The sequence below is a fragment of the Alosa sapidissima genome, chromosome 17, assembly GCF_018492685.1.
Source record: "Alosa sapidissima isolate fAloSap1 chromosome 17, fAloSap1.pri, whole genome shotgun sequence".
In the NCBI taxonomy this organism is placed as follows: Eukaryota; Metazoa; Chordata; class Actinopteri; order Clupeiformes; family Clupeidae; genus Alosa; species Alosa sapidissima.
In genome coordinates, this window is record NC_055973.1 from 16,425,532 (window position 1) to 16,446,665 (window position 21,134).

A 21,134-nucleotide genomic window follows, 5' to 3' on the forward strand; every position below is an offset into this window, starting at 1 on the left:
CATAGGCTGGCTATGTTCAGTTTTCACCTTCAAGTGCAATAAAACGTCTTATTTTCTTGGCATAGTAATTGAGAATTTCATGTCAGAACAATTGCATGTAGACATTGTATTTCTTTAGTTATTTCATAAACTTTTCTTTCAGGTAAGTCTATTCCTGCCATCCTATATGGCCTGTACCCCAAATATCCATGGAAAAGCCATACCAGGGGCATCAAACTGGGGGTAAAAGTGGGACTGATTACCAGGGACCCAAGGGGAAGAGGGCCCTTGAAAAGTCTGGAATATATGCATGAGGGGGGAACATGGGGGCCCATCAGGACTGCCTGCATAGGGCTCAGGATCTTGTGCTACGCCCCTGCATACCACATGATGCGCCTGTATTCACTTATCATTTCTTTGCTCACATTCTGGGATAGGATACATCTATAGGCCTAAACATCAACATAGAACACACATACACATAGAATTGTAACATTTGCATACACAACTGGAATAATCACTTTTACATGTGTGTGAAATACAGGGATTGGACAATGAAACTCAAACACCTGGTTTTAGACCAGAGTAATTTATTAGTATACAGCATCAATTCGTCTTGGGAATGACAGTGCACAGTGGCCGGAGGGATTTTGAGCCATTCCTCTTGCAGAGTGGGTGGCGCTGGCAGGCCACTACATGATGCTGACAGAGGAAAACATTTCCTGACTATCTTCTATCTCCAACAAACCCCCCAAGTATAACTAAACAATATTAAAATCTGGTGACTGTGCAGGCCATGGGAGATGTTTAATTTCACTTTGATATTCAAACCACTCTGTTCATTTTCAAGCCACTCTGTCATGCTGTGTGTACTGGTGTATCATTGATCATCTTAACACAGCCCCGACTTGAGGGTAATGTTTGAACCATTGTATAAATATATATACTCTTTTGATCCCGTGAGGGAAATTTGGTCTCTGCATTTATCCCAATCCGTGAATTAGTGAAACACTCAGCACACAGTGAACACACAGTGAGGTGAAGCACACACTAATCCTGGCGCAGTGAGCTGCCTGCTACAACAGAGGTGCTCGGGGAGCAGTGAGGGGTTAGGTGCCTTGCTCAAGGGCACTTCAGCTGCTCCTACTGGTCGGGGTTCGAACCGGCAACCCTCCGGTTACAAGTCCGAAGCACTAACCGGTAGGCCACGGCTGCCCCCAAATTGGGTGCACATGGTCCTCCAAAATGTTTTTTAAAGTCTCTTTTGGGTTTCTCCACACCATGAAGGTGACAGTGAAGGTGGACTCATTGACGAACAAAACATGTTGGACACTCTCCACAGCCCAATATTTGGCATGAGTGACCAATGGTTTGGCTATAGCAGCCGAACCATGAATATGGACCCTGTGGAGCTCCTGAGGAATAGTTCTGGTGGAGAGTAACGATGCACATTTAATTCTGCAATTAGTTGAGCAGCAGTGGTTTCATGTTGTTTTTTATATAATCTGGGTTGGTACCCAGACATCTCATATGGACTGCTTCCTCTTGCATCCAGTTACTCCTGTTGAAGTTACTTTCGTTCAGCTCTTGATGGACCACAAAGATTTACTGTCCTGGTAACAGATGTGCCAATGAGACACATACCGACAATTTGTCCTCTTTTTGGATGTCTCCCATTATGTTGTGTGGATTGTAATATTTTATGTACTGTCCCTGTATCTGAATCAGTTGAACATGTGGTAAAAGGCACATAATGTAGTGGCACATATGCTAGGTTGATACTGCAGCTGAATTGAATTGTTTCATCATTACTCCAGTGCGCAGAAGATGATGACCAAAACTAGTTGCTTGTAAATCACAACGCTGCACTGTTTCTCTTTGCATCCCTTGTGTTTGACTAGGCCTATGAGCATTTCCTACATGAATCTGCAGTGTATGTAAGGTATCACAGTTGTACATACAGGTGTCTTAGTAGTATACATGAATACACATGAATTCTCAGATATCATTGAGACAGATATCAATACCATTATACTTCAGTCATATGTATTTAGTGATATGTACTTGACACGTAATCAAACTAAAGACCACGCTGACAAAGATACAGTGATATAAATAGTGTCATATTTACAGACTACTAAAGACACACTACAGACTTACACAGCACTGTTTACAGTTGAGGACATGTAAGATAACATTAACATTTATTTTAATTGCACTGAATTAATTTATAAAACAAACAAATTATTGAAATATCTTTGGACACAATGTTTTACCTACCTCAGAATGTTTTAGGTGCACATTTGAAGGACAGTCTGGGGGACAGTTAATGAGCTTTTTAACGTCAAGTGCTTCCCTTGAATCACAAAGAGAACAAAAGCTAAACACATTCCCAACTACAAAATACTCACATATAACTTATGCAAAAAAATCAATAATAAACAGAAAAATTCAAGTTCACACATAACTCGCACACATTATGGTTTTAAAAATAATGAACTGTAATATTCTGAGATTTGTCATTTCTCCCTGCATAGTTCTAAAATGGCTTCCAAAGTCAATGTATCTTTATTTTTATTTTTTATTTTCAGCTAACATTACTGAATGTATGGTACCTGGTTTCCATCAGGTTAACCTAACATTTTAAATATGGGCATGTAGTTAATATGAAGCCTGAGTAATATTGCCAACACCATATAAGAACATATGGAATAGATCAAGTACTAAATAAATGGACAAATAAATAAATAAATAAACTTAACAAATAAACCAAGTCTAAAGGAAGACGTTTCAGTAAATACTCTCTCTCTCTCTTTTTATCTTTATTATTCGTGCTCTCACTCTATTTTCCCTTTCTGTCTTGTTCACACGACTCTCACATACACTACTGGTGTCCCTTCACATCTTCTGAATCAAAAGCAAGTGTGTGTGTGTGTGTGTGTGTGTATGTGTGTGTGCCATCTGGTGGAATTTAAACAGCACTGGCTTCCATCAGCAACGAACACCATTAGACCTCTGGGATAGAGTGATCCATTAGGGACTTCACAATACTGGTGGACATCCTGAGTGAAAGAAAGGAAAGACCGAGAAAAAAAGAATGAGGAAGGCCTTAACATGAGGAGCACTCTGATTGCTTAGCAAAATCCCACAAATGCTTAACGCACCTCTTCATCATGTGCTCATATATGACTAATGGCATCACAGTAACTGTGACAACGCTTCCTGATGAATTCAAGATGTCAGAGACTTGAGAGTCCTAAAGGACAGAGATGGAGAAATGACATCCAGTGGACAACAGATATTCAGACACAGTGAGAGAGAGAGAGAGAGAGAGAGAGAGAGAGAGAGACTGACACTGACCTTGAGGCCAATGACATTTTGTCCATTGATCTCACAAATTTGTTGGTCGGTAAGGAGACCATTTCTCGCAGCAGAGCTGTCCTTCACTATGGCAGTGATACGACTCTTTTTAAATAAAAACCCTAGTTGGCCATTCAGGTCCTTATGAAGGGTAACTGAGCGCTCCAGAGGCCTGTGCAAGGACACACACACACACGTAAATATACCACTCTATGACAGAAAAAATGATTAACCTGTGTGTATGCAAACACTTGCATGTTAGTGTTATCTTTCCAGGGCTCTACCTGTCTCGAACAGCAAGCGTGATCCTCTCTGCGTTAGCATTCTTTAGCGCTTTGTGAGCTTTGTCGCTATTCCACCCGGCACAGGACTCTCCATTAATCTGCAGCAACTGATCTCCAAAACGCAAACCTGCCAGTGCTGCCGGCGTGTTGGCCTGCACAAGCTGTACAAAAACACCCTGAAATATGCAGACACACATTTACTGAGTAAAATACACTTAATCATATGCTGAAACACATGGACAGTAAATGTGCATTTGGATTTGTGTGTGTCTGTGTGTGTGTGTGTGTGTGCTTTAGCGTGTGCATGTGTGTGATTCAGTGAAGCAATATTAGAGGGATATCAGTGTGATGTGTGACAGTGTTCATGAGCAGTCTGTGCATGGCGAATCTTACATTATCTATAGCTTTCAAACGGAGGCCAATCTTGCCGTCATTGTCTTTGCACAGTACCACTTCTCTCACACCCTGCCGGATCTCTGCTCGACGGATGCCTACGTCACCCCCTGTTATAGGAGCACTCGCCCAGACTGGACCAGATGACATGACACTCACAACCTATGGAACAGAGCACATCCATACAGTTATGCAAACACACATACACTCTCTCTCTCTCTCTCTCTCTCTCTCTCTCTCTCTCTCTTTCTCTCTGAGGCACACACACACATGCACACACAGAAATTCCACATGTGCATATGCTCCACACCTTGGACCCTTACCCCACTAGACTGGTCCGAGGAGGGGAGAGAGAGGACCTGCTGCAAAGCATCTTCACTCAAATTCAAGCCCATAAATTCACTCAACTCAGGATACAACCTTGGGTAAAGTCCTTTACAACACAGATAAATTAGTGCATAAGGGGGTGGGGGAAATATAATTAATTCAGCCAATAGTTAAGTGACATTTTATATAATCACACACCTTCAGGAACTGTGTCCCCAAACCCAATGGCCTTCTCCTCCTGGGCGGGGCCTGGCTCTGGTAAAGCTATTGCTCTGGAGGGGCTCGCGGAGAGCGCATTTTGCGCCTGCGCAATGTCCTGTAAAACCATCACAACAGTACATAATATGAAAATGGTTTGCAATGAGCCCAAGATCTCTGGCGCAGAGGAAAAAGCACAAACTAGTGCATTATTGATATCACAGTTAAGACACAGACCTGCATGAATTTATCCACCTTCATGTCCTCAAGTGACGGATACAATGACATCGTTTCGGGTTTCTGACTGTGCTCCGATTACCTGAAGGATACGAGCAACACCGTTCTGCACGGATAAGAGCAGGCTTTAAATTTGGACATAGACATAGTAAGATATATCTATATACACTTCACGTAGCCTACTACACATGAAACCCTAGCCATATATTATTTTGTAAATGTATAACAAATGTAGGCTATGTAACAAATGTGCTGGTGAGAGCCGCATATCTGACGTAAGCAAAGCCGTGTGCTCCATTGTATTGCTTTACATTGCAGATGTAACCTTAGAGCAAGGGGGGCAGAGCATCAGAGATGCAAAAGCAGAACTTTATAATAAATATATACGATGTGAACGATTGGGCGTCCATTGAATACCCGACGTGCTAGAACAACACAGAGCGCTTTAATGTGGGATAGTTTCAGCCTATGCCTACCATATTATCCTATATTAGCCTATACCCATTAAGCCTCAACGGCCACAGCTACTCTACAGCCTGAGAATAACCAACTAATCTAGAACATTATCTGAGATGCTCAGGCGGAACATAATGTTAGGCTACCTGACAAACTGGGCTCTTGGACCTCATCCAACCAACCTACCTTCTTGTCGCAAATTGCGGTTTTGGTAGGCTATGTCCTTCTGGCAGGGGGGGTTAACGCAGACACCGCTGTATCTTGGATTTGGTGCAGTCGACTTGTCCGGTCCAATTGTTGCTGTGGTGACGGGCCGCGCACCTCAGCGACTTTGTTGTTAAAGCCCAAATGTAGAGCACGCGGTGTCAAATGCGGATGGCAACCACTTGCTACAGTGCGCGTGCGCCCTCTATACGAACTGCCGGTGTGATGTCTCTGTTTTATGCATGTTAATTGTCAAATTATTAAATAAAATGAAATTTCATATAGAAAATATTATCATGGCTAAGTTCAGGTAATCTTAGTATTTAACATGTAATAGGCCATCAGGGTCTCTCATGAATTCTCTTTCTCTTTTACGAGTTCCCTCATTAGGTCTTTCTAGGTCCATTCCACTGGGCTGTTATGAGCTCGCTGGGATTCGTCTGTAAATAGAAATAGATTCGCCCAGAGAGTTCTTCAGCAGAGTTGCCGTTGACAAGACGTTGTTAAAGCAATAAATAGCTAAATAAATGTGGGGAAAATAAATATAGTAGGTCTACATAGAGTACATAGTACAGTACTGGCACATTTTAAATTGTTTTCCAACAAAATATACAATAATTAAAAATAGCCTACATGCTTTTATTCTCTGCAGGCGGCAGGCCTACATGTTTTCCATAGTTGAACACACAATGCACACAAATAAAAGCTGAAGCGGCACAACATTAGTCTCAAGCCAGTACTGACTTGTGCATTTCCTAGCATAAACTCACCCAGAAATGTTTTAACCATCATTGTTGATTATTTTAAAATATGAAATGCTAATGCTGATATTTGTCTCCTCCACCCTCATATTTTTCATGGTTGGTCCCTCGAACATTTAGGCTACGCTTAAACTACATCTATCTTGCACCACATGAACAAGAATTCAACACATACTGTATACAATTTTATACATTTCTCATCTAAACTGAATCCTGTATGACAGAAACACTATTCAATTTATAATACTTCTGTTGCTTATAATACTTCTGTTACTTCACAATCACAGAACCAGGCTCTGGGAATTCATCCGTTATTACTCTAGCATTCAACACTTCCATGGAGTAATTGCCACAATGTGCCACAACACAGTGTGTACAAAACAAGACAGAAATCCCAAAACAGGACCAATGACAGAAATATGCCAAAAAAAGTATAACAATATCAGCTGCTGCATTAAGAAAGCTTTGCCTAATTTTCTCATTTTAATTTCAATATTCTCCAACGCTTCCCACTTCTCTTACTGCACACTTTACATGATACTCTGCATTACGCAACTCTTTTTCCTCTCTGCTGTCTTTCTCTCAGTATATTTCCCTCACGGGATCAAAAGAGTATTTATACTTACTATACCTCTTAGTGCTACTCTGTCATTTCAACTGTCCCATTACTATCCCCTTCCCCTTGCTGCTCCTCTTTGCATGTGTCGGACGTGCTGGCCCTGGGCTTGACTCTGTAGCGGAGAAGGACGTCTTGTGTGGGCGGCAGGATGCCTAGTCCTGCGCGCGTACAGTCTGTGGTCAGTGGAGCATTTGAGTGTCCAAGCTCTAGATCGTAGTGCCACAGCACCAGCGCTAGGAATATCTTGATTTCACATACTGCAAAGAACCTCCCAGGACATTCGCTTGCCCCTGAGCCAAAGGGCACCAAGAAATTCTTTAGCCTGCGGCCATTCTTATAGAAAAGGCTCTTCCTCTGCCTTTCATTGTCCAGGAAGCGATCAAACTGGAACTCCTGCAGAAAAGAGATATATACTTGTGACTAAAGTTGCAATTAACCCTAATCATGACCTTTCCAGTAACAGACAATAGGGGTCTTGGGTATGCTATGCAACCTGAGGCAGTATTTTTCTCTGCTCTCTATGAAGAGAGAATGTTTGACATATATATTTTATATAGTCCTAGTTTTGGGTCACCTGGGGATTTTGAAAAGTGTGTCTTTTAGATTAAGAAAAAGAAGAAGAAAAAACACAACACTGACAAAACCTTTATGTTATGGAACCCTCAAAGGGTCATGGTGAGAATTAGGTTTTATTCCCCTTAGGTTTAATTATGTTTTACATTTCCCTGCAATCCGCAACTTTTGTGCTCCCTCACATTATTACTATAGGTCATTCCAATACCGAGTAACTACGACTGACTGTGATTTCTCAAGTTTGTCTTGATAAGACCTCTTATTCTTAAAATAAGAAAGGCTGCAATTAAATTCAGTCAAAATGATCTTACGCGTTGGGTAACTTCAGTTTATACTAAATACAATACATACTAGATTTTTAACACTTGATTGGATAGATTAGATAGATAGGTATTATTTGATAAATTGGAAGACAACATATTCATGCACATTCTTACAAAGATATCAAGAATAACACAATAAAGCTAAAAAAGCTTATTTCCATTGTGGGCCTCAATGGGGTGGGGGTAAAGAATCAGTAAAAATGAATGACTTATTCCCCATACATGTTTGAAATAACCAGTACAAAGTTCCTAAGGTAGCTCACCATACACACTCCTATGCACCAGGCATAGTTTTATCTGCTTCACTCCGGTCATTCACCTTGAGCCACCCCAGATTTTCCTAGTGTGAGGGCTCAAGGTGTGACCCAGTTGGGAGCCGTAACAAAAGCCTGACTAGCTTATTTTGTGATGTTTGCGGTTTGTTCATCAGATCTTTTCAGGCACCAGGAACTACAAGCAAGAATAGATAAGATATATAGATAGGCCTAGTTGATATAGATGTCTTTTTAAGTGTAAAATGGAAATAGACAAGGCATGCATGTCTTATGCATATCTCTTCATCAGATCTTTTGAATCACTGCTAAACCAGGAACTACAAGCAAGAATAGATACGATATATAGATAGTAGATATATATACCGGTAGATGTTTTTTGCAGTGTAAAATGGAAATAGACAATGCATGCATGTCTCTGTCTGTTTCACAGGGTAAACTATGTGACATTAAAAGACCACAGATGTGGGTCTGATAACATCACTGGTCACGGTCACTGTAGAAAGGCAATTAAAGGGTTTTCAACGCTGGGAAACATCATGCATACCACCATATCTTTATATCAACAGAATGTGTGCTGACCAATATGTCAAAGGAGGTATCCACCCCTCCTGTGGCAGGGTGTGCCACTCTGCACAATATGCACCAGAAAGTCAATCACCACAGAGGTGTCTATTGGAATGGGGTGCCAACCATAAAGTCCGATCAATGAACGGTCAATGAAATTCAAGTCTGCGCTCAGTTCAAATCAATGTTCTCAAGCTCACAAGGCCATAGCCAGGATTTTTCAAATACCGAGGTCAGGGGTGTTGCTGGAAATTTTGGGATCCCCAAAATGCTAAGGGGTTCTCCTTCCTCCTCTGCCTCAGGTGTCCAGGAGAGCTGATGAGGACATCCTTTCAGGACTGTGGTTCAAGGAGCTGCATGCAACAGAGCTGAAATTTCCTATAAACCGGCGTAAAAAGTTGGAAAAGCCAAGGAATCTTTGGAGCTCCTTGGTAGTCTTGGGCCTTGGCCAATTCAGAACCGCTCGCACCTTCTCCTCATCCATGTGGACTCCCTGTGAACTTAACACATAGCCTAAGAATGAAATGGAGGCTTGATGAAAGAGACATTTCTCAGCCTTGACAAAGAGAGTACTGCCCTCACGTGTTTTACATGATCCTGCAGTATCTTGTGTATCAGAGTACACAAGAATGTCATCAGACAATAACAAACCTGTGAAACATGTCTCTGAGAATCTCATTTAGAAATGACTGGAATACTGATGGAGCATTGGCTAACTGATGGTGATGGCACGGAGAGCTCTGTAATCTATACAAGGGCGTAATCCACCGTCCTGTGGGTGGTCGAATGAAACCTTGTCTCAGAGCTTCATCCACATAGTCCTGCATGGTAATTGTCTCCTTGGTGGACAGGGGATTAACTCTGGAACGTGGCAGTGGTGACCCTGGCAAAAGGTTAATGGTGCAGTCTCATGGGCGATGAGGTGGTAGTTGTGTGGCACTCGCTTTACTGAAAGCTTCAGCTAGATCTTGGTATTCAGATGGGATATTGATGTCTCCCACCTCCGGACTCTCAACAGATGTAAAGGAACATTGCACACTGCAGACACTGGTCCTGACAGGCTGGAGACCAGGCAAGCACCCTGCTGCTAGACCAACCCTGCTGCTAGACCGACAGATATGATATGTTGACGGAGCCATGGCGATCCTAGGACAATGGGATGGACAGGTGAATTAATGTTTCTTTGTGATCATGGTCAATGGTGAGTTGTAGGACTGGTGTTCTCTCAGTGACCCGTCCTGAGCCCAGCGTTTGACCATCAATTGCATTCGCCCACAAAGGAGGGACACATGGAGTACTTGGAATCTTCAGCCTGTACACTTACAATGAAATTGCCAGCAGCACCAGAATCGATCATGGCAGGGCCGGAATAGTGATTAGATCCCTATTTCAAAGTTACTGTGTTGCTGAATAGTTCACCACAGCTGAACGGTGAGGAGAAACTTCTCATTCCAACCACTTGGAATAGGTCCAAAAAGACAGAGAGTAGTCAGCTACAGAATAATCACTCTGGTTTAGCTTCAGTAACTGCTCCCCGACCTCCAGTCCCTTCGCCGGATGTTCAAACACTGCTTTGAAGAGTGTCTCGAATCGGGAAAAGTCGTGAGTGTCTTCTCACTGTTGACCAAGCATCTGACCTTGTTGGGTGATGGTTTCACAAACTCTTGTTGCCTTGGCTGCATACATGTTGGGGTGTGATATTCTGTCACACAAAGAAACCAGGAACACGAAGATTGCAAAATCAAAAGACCACAATGGGCAAACAAGGTAAGTACAAGGCGATGAAAAAAGGTTTGGCCCAATCGCACACAGCGTCTTCCTTAGAACAGAGAATTTCACACAAAGACAACAGAAAAGTCCAGGGTTTATACAAACATAATGAGCACATTGGATACAGTTGAGTGCTGCACATGGTGGGAGAGGTTGAACAGACTAGTTCTGCATATAGAGCTGGAGCAGGAACCTGCACTGGAGTAGATTCAGGGATTGGAGCCGGAACAGAGGAACGAGGTGCGACAGCTGTGACACTATTGGACAAAACCGGTACTGTGAAGGTTTCATTTTCATAGGGTCTACCCACATACTACCTCCACTGACTTTACCAAAACATACTTCTTAGGGAGACAATGCTTGTAAACCACAAGCTACACAGACCAAATATGACATTATAGAATAATATAATCTCGATTAATCCTCGACAAAAGAACTGGACAAGGCTTTTGTCCAGAAAAAGTATGATTGTTAAAAACTGCCTCAGGATCTGGACTCAATTTAAACAGCACTTTGCACAGCAGACTATACCTGTCTTGGCCCCTGCATTCCAAAGGTTAAGGCTCTATATATGGCTTTAATGTAATATTATCTTCGGATCACTTCTGGTGGATGTGGTGTTATGTCCACCTTGGAGGAGCCATCAATGCTGGTAACATCCCCACCAGAATTCAATCCTCTGGCTGGTGGTGCTTGCCTTTTCCAAATAACTGTCAGTATTTTAAGGTTGACTGGGTTGTTGAAAGTGCTTAAAGTTCCACACAAGTCCATTTTTAGGCTCTATATATGGCTTTAATGTAATATTATCTTCGGATCACTTCTGGTGGATTTGGTGTTATGTCCACCTTGGAGGAGCCATCAATGCTGGTAACAAAGATGCCAAGGGCTTGAATTTGTCATTTAAAGTCATTATTTTTTACATTTGTAATGTAAATTAAATACAAATGTAATTTATTTCAAATACAAATCTATGAGTTGATCCATTATGTGGCACTGGTTCTTAAGACCAACATTTAGAGGGCTAGTGGGATCACAACAGAAAATGTACAGTATTGCATGGGACTGCAGGGAATGTGAAACTATTGCATGGGAATTGTAAAACATTGCAAGGGAACACAAGAGTATTGCGTGAAAATGCAATAAATAAAATAAAATCACCATGACCCTTCAGGGCCTTCGTAATACGACTGCATGCTTTAAGCAATAGCTCGACAACCGTTTCACCAAAAAAGTTAACTCACATAACTCAAGTTTATTATGACTTATTTATGGAGAGGCATCAGTGAATAACATCAATGTAAAAATTCACCGCTTCAGTCAAATTTAACATAATTTTACACACTGCATCATTACCATATTTGAACATGAATATTTGAATGCACCAAATTGGCTACATTTGCTCACATCTCCTAATCTCCACATCTTCCATTTGGCTCACTCAGCATTCTCTGAGACGACCAAACTGTACTGTACTATACTGTAGGCTTACACATCACTGTGCTGTTTGTCTAGTTTTTGGCCTAGTCTCTAAATCGTGCATTCTGAATTATTAAAAAATAAATGAATGGCTATTTAGCATGTATTAAGAGTTTAAAATGTGAGTTAAAGTATAGTTAGTATTTTGTGCAAGCACTTCTGAAGGTCAGATGGATACTGTATGCAGCTTACCGTAGGATTGGGATATATTTCTGGGTCCATATGTATAAGCTGAGGGTACAAGGCGATGTAATCTCCTTTTCGGATGGCAGCAGTTTGTCCCGAGTCCAGAGTGATGGTGGAATCCTCATTAGCAACACGAATCATTATGGAGGCACTGGATAATCTCAGAGCTTCCTCTATGATACTTCCTGTTTGAAAAAAAAAGTTAGATGTTTATGACCCTGAAATGTTTTGATGTTATCGGGGGCAGCAACGTTCACTGTGGTTTAGCAAAATTTCATTGGATGCCATGGAGCATGACACTGCCCACTGATCCAATTTATGATTGAGAATGACTGAATCAAATCAGGGCTCATGTCACTAACACTAAGATCAGGGTGACATTACTGAATCAAATTTGTCCTGTAAGGACATAGCCTGGGAATACCCAGACAAACCTTTGGCAAATTTGGGATTTGCCCTGCAGGTCTGTCTGGCCAAGTGGCCATTGAAGCCAATTTCCAATATCACTAAAACACGGGCACACAAATACAATCGCTAATCCAGGATGGATGTGTATTTCTTTGGAATTGAATAAACAACTGCATTTAAAAGTTCCTTCATTTAAACCTTTGTTTATGACAGAAAGGCAGGTCCTGGCCCACCTGAAGACCTTGCTAACCACCCTCACAGGGACCCTTCCAATTCGCCTACTGTCAGAACAGGAGCACGGAGGATGCCATCTCTATGGCACTTCACTCTGCCCTGTCCCACCTTGACAATAGCAACACCTATTTGAGAATGCTGTTCATTGACTTCAGCATTCAACACCATCATCCCCTCCAAACTGATCACCAAATTCAGTGAACTGAGCATCAATACCTCCCTCTATAACTGGATTCTGGACTTCCTAACCAACAGAACGCAGTCTGTTAGGTTAGATAACCACACCTCCTCAATCCTCACCCTGAACATTGGTGTACAACAGGGCTGTGTGCTGAGTCCCTCTTCACCTACAACTGCACACCTGTACATGGCTCCAACACCAATGTCAAGTTTGCAGACGACACTATGGTGATTGGTCTCATCAGCAACAACGACGAGACAGCCTACAGGGAGGAGGTCCAGCACCTAACATTGTGGTGCACCGACAACAACCTGGCTCTCAACACGAAGAATACCAAAGAGCTCATTGTGAATTTCAGGAAGTCAAAAGCTAGCACACACCCCCATCCTCATCAACAGGACTGAGGTGGAGCGTATCACCAGCTTCAAGTTTCTGGGTGTCCACATCTCTAAGGTCCTCTCTTGGACCCTCAACCTAACCTGATCAAGAAGGCTCACCAGCATCTCTTCTTCCTGAAGAGACTAAAGAAGGTCCACCTGTCTCCTCAGATCCTGGTGAACTTCTACCACTGCACCATCAGAAGCATCCCCATCCTGTGTCACAGTATGGTATTGCAACTACTTTGTCTCTCACCAGAAAGTACTGCAGAGGGTGGAGAAAACTGCCCAACGCATCACCGGTTCCTTGTCCATCCAGGGCAAGTGCTGTTTGCGTGCGCAGCATCAATAAAAAACTGTTCTTACCCCAACCACAGACTGTTCACCCCACTCCCCTCCGCATTACAGATCTCTCCGCACCCGAAGCTTCTTCCTTGCGGCTGTCACCCTACTGAACTCTAACTCTGCACCCCGGTGATAACCAACCAACCAAGTCCACCCGTGATGCCTCCTTGCCAGTGCCTGTTGTGTTCTGATGTGTACACGACCATGGCAATCTTGACAGGGACAACATGGAGGCAATTGCACTACCCTATCCCATCCATAGTATTCTATTTATATTTATAAAATGTACTTTCTGTAGTTACACTTATACAAAGCCATATTAATGCTCTTTATACTGTTTATACTGGACATACACTTATTTTTACTACTCATTTACTACTACTAACTAATTTTACTGTCAACACATGCACTGCATATCTATATTATTTTTACTACCGGTACTCTTATAATATTACTGCTACTACACTGCACATAGCTGTACATGTTGGAACTATGGTTTTGGGAAACAGTTGTCTCGTACTTGCACAGTTCCAACCATGGAAGTTGCAAACTATGCTTTTGGGAGACGCACACTAGGCTAGCAAGGACACGGTTAGCCACAACCTGTTATTCCGTACTGACACATACCAGTAACTGACACACCCAAGTGATGGTCAGACCAAAAATCTGATTCCATGAGTTCTTTTCAACTTTCCCTGAGGTTTCCTTAGGTTACAATCTGACCAGACCAGCACACCCATCCTCCCCCGCTTCACAAATCTTGTGGCCTTTTGGAATTTTGGGAAATGCACCCTGCCTTAATAGGACAGTCCAAAATCTGCTGGCCTATGAGACAGACAGTATCCCACCTTATGGCTCTTTATCTTTTTTAACCCTACTGTTGTGTTACGGTCAAATCTAACCGATTTACTCATGATCATGAGACTTCATGACTTTGTTGACACAAGGCTTCTAAACACACAAAACAAATTTTGGGTATTTTATTTAACTTTACAACACAAAAATGACCAGTCATGGGTCCAGGCATATACTTATTGATCATATGGACTGTATGTGTGCTTCTGTACATTCACACTTGATCTTTCAGTCCAGGGGCCCAAGGGGTCAGGGGGCCCTAAAGCCCAAGCCTTTGCATGAAATCATTGCCTCAATATCAACAAATCAGGATGTAGGCTATGAATCTGATTGAATTTAGTATTGGCCATCCCCAAAATGTACCAGAATACAGAACATTTTCTGGGGGAGGACCCCCAACCCCCCCCTCCTACATATACGACAATAAGTGGGGGGCCCTTAATACATCTGGGCCCAGGGGTCCGAAAGTTCATGCATACAGTAAATCCAATCAATGTCCAATCCCTACTCACAAATTTAGATAATGTATTCTCAGATGGTATTTAAAAGATACTTTGTGATTCATTTTACGTATATTCAGTGGACAATTATTCCAATGATTGATAGCACGATAAATAATTGTTTTCTTTAAAGCATTTGATTTTGGTCATGGTAACATCAACTGGCCATCATCAGCTGACCTAGTCAAATGAGAATGAACCTGATCACACCTAACAATTTGGTTATATAAGAAAACAGATTGGGAAGGAAAGAAAATGTTTCTGAAAAATGTAGTTGTGTTGAAATCCAGCCTATTCTCTACCATTAACCAAGAGACAGCGACAGTGGATACTAATTGTGTTTGTTCTTATGGGACAATGTAATACTAACCTGGCCGCTCTGTTCTGTGCAGTTTGTATTTTCTTTAGTTGACCTTTAGATGCAGATGACCATACAGGTGGACAATAATCCAGGTGATTTAAAATTAACCCATCTTCTTCATTATGGTATCGATGTGTTCTGAGAGCTGGCTTTCTATTATTGTACCCAGTAATTTTACTTTATCTACCTGTTCTATAGGTTCCCCAGACAAGTTCATACTTATCTTTGGTGTGGTTGACAGTTTATGACTCGATCCCAAGATAACGGATTTGGTTTTTGAGATGTTCAGTACCAACTTATTTCGCTTTATCCAATCAAAAAACATATTTAACTCTGCTGATAAAACATTGTCCAATTCACTGATAGTTTCTGCAGCATAATACAATGTGGAATCATCAGCATACATTTGTACAGTTGCTTTACACAAAACTGATGGTAAATCGTTTGTGAAGATGGCGTATAAGAGTGGTCCGAGGCAGCTCCCTTGTGGGACTCCGCAGTCCAAGTGAGATAACTCTTCATAAATTGGATGGCGGTAGGATCCATAGCATTCTAGTTTACCGATGAGTAGATTGTGATCTATGACATCGAATGCCGCACTAAAATCAAGTAATACTGCATCAGTCATCTTTAAATTATCCATTGCCTTGAGCCAGTCATCTGTCATTACAGTAAGGGCAGAACAAGTTGAATGGTTATGCCTATAAGCATGTTGGAAATCTGTGTTCAAGCTGTTACAGTCAAAGTATTCCTGTATTTGTGAGTGGACTATTCTCTCCATCAGTTTACTAAGAACTGTGAGAATAGTGATAGGTCTACTGTTCTTCCTTGAGAGTGCTAGTCTGCCATCTTTAGGTAAGGGAATAATTTTACCTTCTTTCCAGATAATGGGAAAAACACCTTTCATTAAGCACGCATTTAATTTATGACATACCGGACCGTAAACATAGTCAGCTGCCAGGCCAAGTACTTTACTGTCCAGTATGTCAGTACCCACAGTGCTGTGTTCGGGCAGGGACTTCAACAACTTCCTTACTTCCTGCTCCTCCACACTATTAAACTGGAAAGTGCAACTCTTGTCTAACATCACATTATCTTTTATGAGCTTTAGATAATTAGAATCAGTATTGTCCATATTCTGCCTTAGAGCATAGACCTTATTTATGAAGAAATCATTAAAATAATTTGCTATATCAGATGGTTTGGTCAGAAACATGCTTTCTGATTCCATAAAGGAAGCCCTGCCGATTGACCGTCTCCCCATTATTTCATTAAGGGTTTTCCAAAGCTCTTTACCATCTTGCTTTACAGCATTTATTCTTTGCATATAATATTATTTTTTCATCAATCTATTCAGTTTTGTAACCTGATTCCTCAGTTGACAGTACTTCAATCTATCTTCCACTAATCCAGACTTTACTAATGTAGATTTGGCTTCATCTCTTTCCTTCATGAGGCTCTTTAGAGTCTCATTCAGCTGGTCTTGCTTTTACAATACACTTCCTCATAGGGGCATGCCTATCAACAATCTTCATGAAGCTTTCCATAAACATATTTAAGGTGGCCTCAGGCTCCTCAGCAGCATACACATCAGTCCAGTCAATATCACCAACATCTGCCAAAAAACTTTCTGGAATGAATTCTTGAACATCCTTTTATGTACTATATTGACCTTAAATTTAGGAATTTTAGTTTTCCTGGTAATTGTTATAATATTATGGTCACTAAAACCCACTGATCGAGAAACAGGTTCAGTGCAGCATTCAGAAATATTTGTGTAAATATGGTCTATGCAAGTGGCAATGTCTGTGTGTATGTCTATCTATAAATTGCAGGAACGTCTGTCTGTGTGTGTGTGTGTGTGTGTGTGTGTGTCTGTTATTCGCACCAATGGTTTGACTGATTTCAAACTTGACAGGTGTACGGGCACGAGTAAGTGCAGTGCCAAGTTTGGCGTTGTTTGGAGAAGTGATATAAAATATATTGTAAAATATATGGGTAAAAGAAGCACACGTTGGCTTTCTCCGCTCTACTGTAGCCACTCCCCCTCATACACAGCACTGTTTGGTTGCATATCTGCCGAACCGTTAGTCCGATTGATTTCAAACTTGATAAGTGTCTTGCTACGGGCACGTGTAAGTGCAGTGCCAAGTTTGACATTATTTGGAGAAGTAATGCAAAATATATCGTTAAATATATGCGTAAAAGAAGCACACGTTGGCTTTTTCTGCTCTACTGTAGCCACTCCCCCTCTCACACAGCGCAGGACCATCTCACACAGCGCAGCTCAGGACCAGAGAGAGAGGATAAGCAGAGTTTTGGCAGCACTGAATCATGGGTTAAGATGCAAGATGTTTGGATGATTATCATGTCTGACCTCAACAATAAAGACAGAAAAAATGCAGTTTGATTGCATAAAATGATTCCGCGGATTTTGAATAAGACGCCAACAAACACGCGTATGTAGTGGCTATTCAAAATTACATAAAAAAGTATGTGCAATAAACTGATGCATCGAATAGCCCAGGCTACTTTGGACTTGAGACTTTGAATAAACAAACGACAATTCCGACTGCAAGGTCCCAAATTTAAACGAGCAATAAGATAATGGTCCCGAATTTAACAACGTTTCAGAAGACAGCTAGACAACAAGTGGCAGACAGAGCGATGTCACTTATGCCACCAAAATGGTTTGTCTTCTATATCATTAAGCTATTCAATAGGCTAAACATAGCCTTACATCAAAGCCTTAGGCTTATGTCATTTCGATAAGCTACATACAACGACTGGCAGACAGAGCGTGATGTCACTTATAGGCCTACCAGAGATTGAGTCACATCGTTGCAAATTTTAAACGACTGGCAGACAGAGCATGATGTCACTTATAGGCCTACCAGAGATTGAGTCACATCGTTGCAAATTTTAAATGATGATGCATCATTCCACAAAATGGTTAGTCTTCAGTATCAGGAAGTTATTCAATAAGCTCAACAATAAACATATAGCCTTAACTCAAAACAGCTTTAGGCTTAATGTCACATGCAGCCATGCCTAAATTCTGCTTACTGCCCATAGGGTAATATATTATAATATTCAGTATTCATTATTGAATGCTTAGCTGGAAGGATGTTTTTCCCTATCATCCTATTTTTAAAGTAGACATACCTGCGGGCAGGTAAGTCAGCTACGGGTTTTCTACAGGAATGGCATGTTTGAACGAGCATTGTACTAGTTTACCTAAAATCACCATTGAGTCCAGCTGTTCCTTTGAGATACTGATTGGTTGCTCTGGATCACCTGACTGCTCCAGCACAAGGTCCACCTCTGCACGAGCTTCTCTAAGAGCTTCTGGAGAACTGCAAGGTAAAGTAAACACACCTAATGAGATTAAGCAACTCTTTCAATGGAAGAAAAGAAGTTCAGATTCATTACATTCATTCATTAAGATTCATTACAATCATGTAGCATGTTGCCCCTTACAAAGGATGATAATATCACTTTCTCAGCAAAATGGTTTACATTACACTTGTTTTTACATGTTTTGTAATGAGAGGTTCTCATCAAGGTGTAATGTCATTTCCATGTTTCTCTAACCTGCCTGAACAAACATACTTTTTGATTGATAGGCTACTGTTCACCATCCACTTTTTGTTTTGTGGCATTGTCATTAACATCTGAAACATACAGTCTATTAGTCAAAGACAGTGTCACAAGTAAACAGGCTGTATTCCATGAACACAAACACCACAGTACCTGAGCATGTAGTAGAGACTCCAGAAGGCAGTGGGGAGAGTATTGGCCTGCGAAGCCCAGAGCATGCACACATGGGTGCGTGCCTTGCCACGCTCATCCAGCCGCATGCGATCAAAGGCATCCATCCTGCGCTTGATGAGGGCAGAAATGCTTTGGTGGCGTTGCAGCCGAACATGGTGGAATTTCTCAGCCAGGGCCTCGCGTGCTAGCCAAGCACGTACACACAGGTGGATGGGCAGCCCCGCTGCCAATTTGGGGAAGGCACGGTCAAAAACCAAGAAGTCATTGGCCAACTGGTGCATGCATAGATCAGCATGGGCTGGTCTGTTATCTCCTTTCTCCAACATGCCCACCTCTTGCCCAAAGAGAGTTAGGAATCCTGCCTCAAACATGATACGATAAGAGAAATCCTGGAGCCCCTCCTCCTCCCAGTCTTCACCCTTGGGTAGGTTTTGTCTCAACACAGCCTGCAAGTTACCCAAAATGCTCTCAGTCAACTGTGTGAGTGATGGTCCCTGCAGCGTTTGACGAAATAAGGAGTGGACTTCTCTGTAACTGCTTGTATATGCAGGTGCTGTAAAGTCAGCATGACCAAAGACCTGAGTCATTATAAGAGAGAACAGAGAAAGGAAATAGTTAGGTAATCTTGTAAAATACTGACATATTGGCATAGCCTACTGTACAGGACTGTGCAAGTCTATGTGTCTATTCTCTAGGCCTACTCAGTATGTTGAGCCAGTTTGCTATAGCCTACCTAATTGCTGAAATTGGCCACTGTCCCGTAGCCATTTAATTAGGTAAAAGTTGATGTGGAAAGAGAGGACGTTTTTCAAGGTGATAATTAACTCGCAAAGAAATGCAGCAAAGAAGGCAGTGTGATGTTTATTGAGGTATATTCACGGTCATTTCATTCAGGCTAAAATGCGGCTCTGTGTAACATTTTTAAAACGGCATAGCCTACCTACCCGCTGGGAGAAGCCGATGGCAAACTTCATGAAATCCAAGTTTTTCCCTTGTCGAACAACGGCCGGGAAAGAAAACGGATCCGTAATAAATGTGAAATACTTCCCAGCGATTTTACATGTAAACACATCCCCACACTTCTTCTGTGTCTCCCGTAGAAAAGCCAATGGGTTTCTGCCGTAATCTAATGCGACCCCAAGAAACGGGATCCAGCCTGCTTCTAACGGAGGCTCACCGGGACGCCTGAAGAAATTAAAACAAAAACAATCTTCTGAATTGTAACATAATTGAATTGAACTCAAAATGGCAATGTTATTCAAAACTGATGCAATGGAGCGTAAATAATTAACACGTGAAGAAGAACGTGAAACAGTGCGTCTTCCTTTTCTAGGCTACTTTTTTTTTATCATACACATTAGACTCGTAGGGAGTCTATAGAGCAGTCTTGTTAGTGACATTTAAAACTACGATAGCTAATGATGACTTCTAAAATCTACCTATGTCTTATCACAGCTCTAATGGTATAGGCTGCAATAGATCTACTTTGAAACTTGAGGCGTCTTTAAACATTTAGCCAACCTATTAGCTTTTGTAAAACGGAACTGTTATTCTCACCTTTTCCTGGGCTCAAGAAACAAACAAAAGAGAAAGAGAGACAACAAAATGGTTAAAATCCCAATAAGAAAGGCAGACATGGCTGGGAAACGTCATGTAACCTATATCATCTGGTCGCCTTCTTGTTTCGTCTCACCGTCCACTTCACCCTGTGTGTTGTGTAGGCTATGAGTCGGGATGCTCCTCCCTAACAGTAGACCGCGCAGGAGGTATGTTCCTGTTTCGGGAAAAGGGAATGCAGTTGCCAAGATCACAACCACATTTTCCAACTTTTTGTTCGTAGGAACTTGGTCTGTTGCAAACATGTAACAACATCGGTCACTGTTGTCTATTCGATGAGGAGTGTAACTAAGGATTTTGAGTGCCAGGCAAACTGCAATGTACTTTCTGTTTGGTTTATTTCACAAAACGGGGAATTTGTCTGGCTTTGGGACAGATCATCCTGATGATGTAACCGATATTTGACAGACAGCAGGAGAGCATCAGCTCTGCTGCACTAGGCTACTGTAACTGGAATGTTGCTCTTATGGTCACCAGACTAGTCCAAGTTCATTTAG

The 21,134-nt window shown here is 41.8% G+C and overlaps 2 protein-coding genes across 4 annotated transcripts; both read right to left on the reverse strand.

Annotated features, from left to right (window-relative positions):
- Nucleotides 1-2,093: 2,093 nt before the first annotated feature.
- LOC121688610 (syndecan binding protein (syntenin)) lies at nt 2,094-5,640 on the reverse strand. 3 transcript variants are annotated; one of them, XM_042068313.1, is made up of 9 exons: nt 5,421-5,640; nt 4,779-4,860; nt 4,542-4,659; nt 4,340-4,449; nt 4,017-4,178; nt 3,624-3,799; nt 3,340-3,511; nt 3,144-3,235; nt 2,095-3,041 (listed from the first exon to the last, which is right to left on the reverse strand). In XM_042068313.1, the coding sequence occupies exons 2-9, from the start codon at nt 4,827-4,829 to the stop codon at nt 2,987-2,989; spliced, it is 936 nt and encodes a 311-aa protein (XP_041924247.1). In that variant the 5' UTR covers nt 4,830-4,860; nt 5,421-5,640; the 3' UTR covers nt 2,095-2,986. The 3 variants fall into 3 exon arrangements, with proteins under 3 accessions (XP_041924248.1, XP_041924247.1, XP_041924246.1); XM_042068312.1 differs by having other exon boundaries at nt 2,096-3,041; nt 4,779-4,884; nt 5,421-5,639; XM_042068314.1 differs by lacking the exon at nt 5,421-5,640 and having other exon boundaries at nt 2,094-3,041; nt 4,779-4,841.
- A 416-nt stretch (nt 5,641-6,056) lies between these two features.
- On the reverse strand, nt 6,057-20,888 carry LOC121688608 (cytochrome P450 7A1). The gene is made up of 6 exons (XM_042068311.1): nt 20,578-20,888; nt 19,965-20,205; nt 19,000-19,598; nt 18,484-18,602; nt 11,992-12,170; nt 6,057-7,211 (listed from the first exon to the last, which is right to left on the reverse strand). Exons 1-6 carry the CDS (start codon nt 20,655-20,657, stop codon nt 6,840-6,842), a joined length of 1,590 nt encoding a protein of 529 aa, XP_041924245.1. The 5' UTR covers nt 20,658-20,888; the 3' UTR covers nt 6,057-6,839.
- Nucleotides 20,889-21,134: the final 246 nt, after the last annotated feature.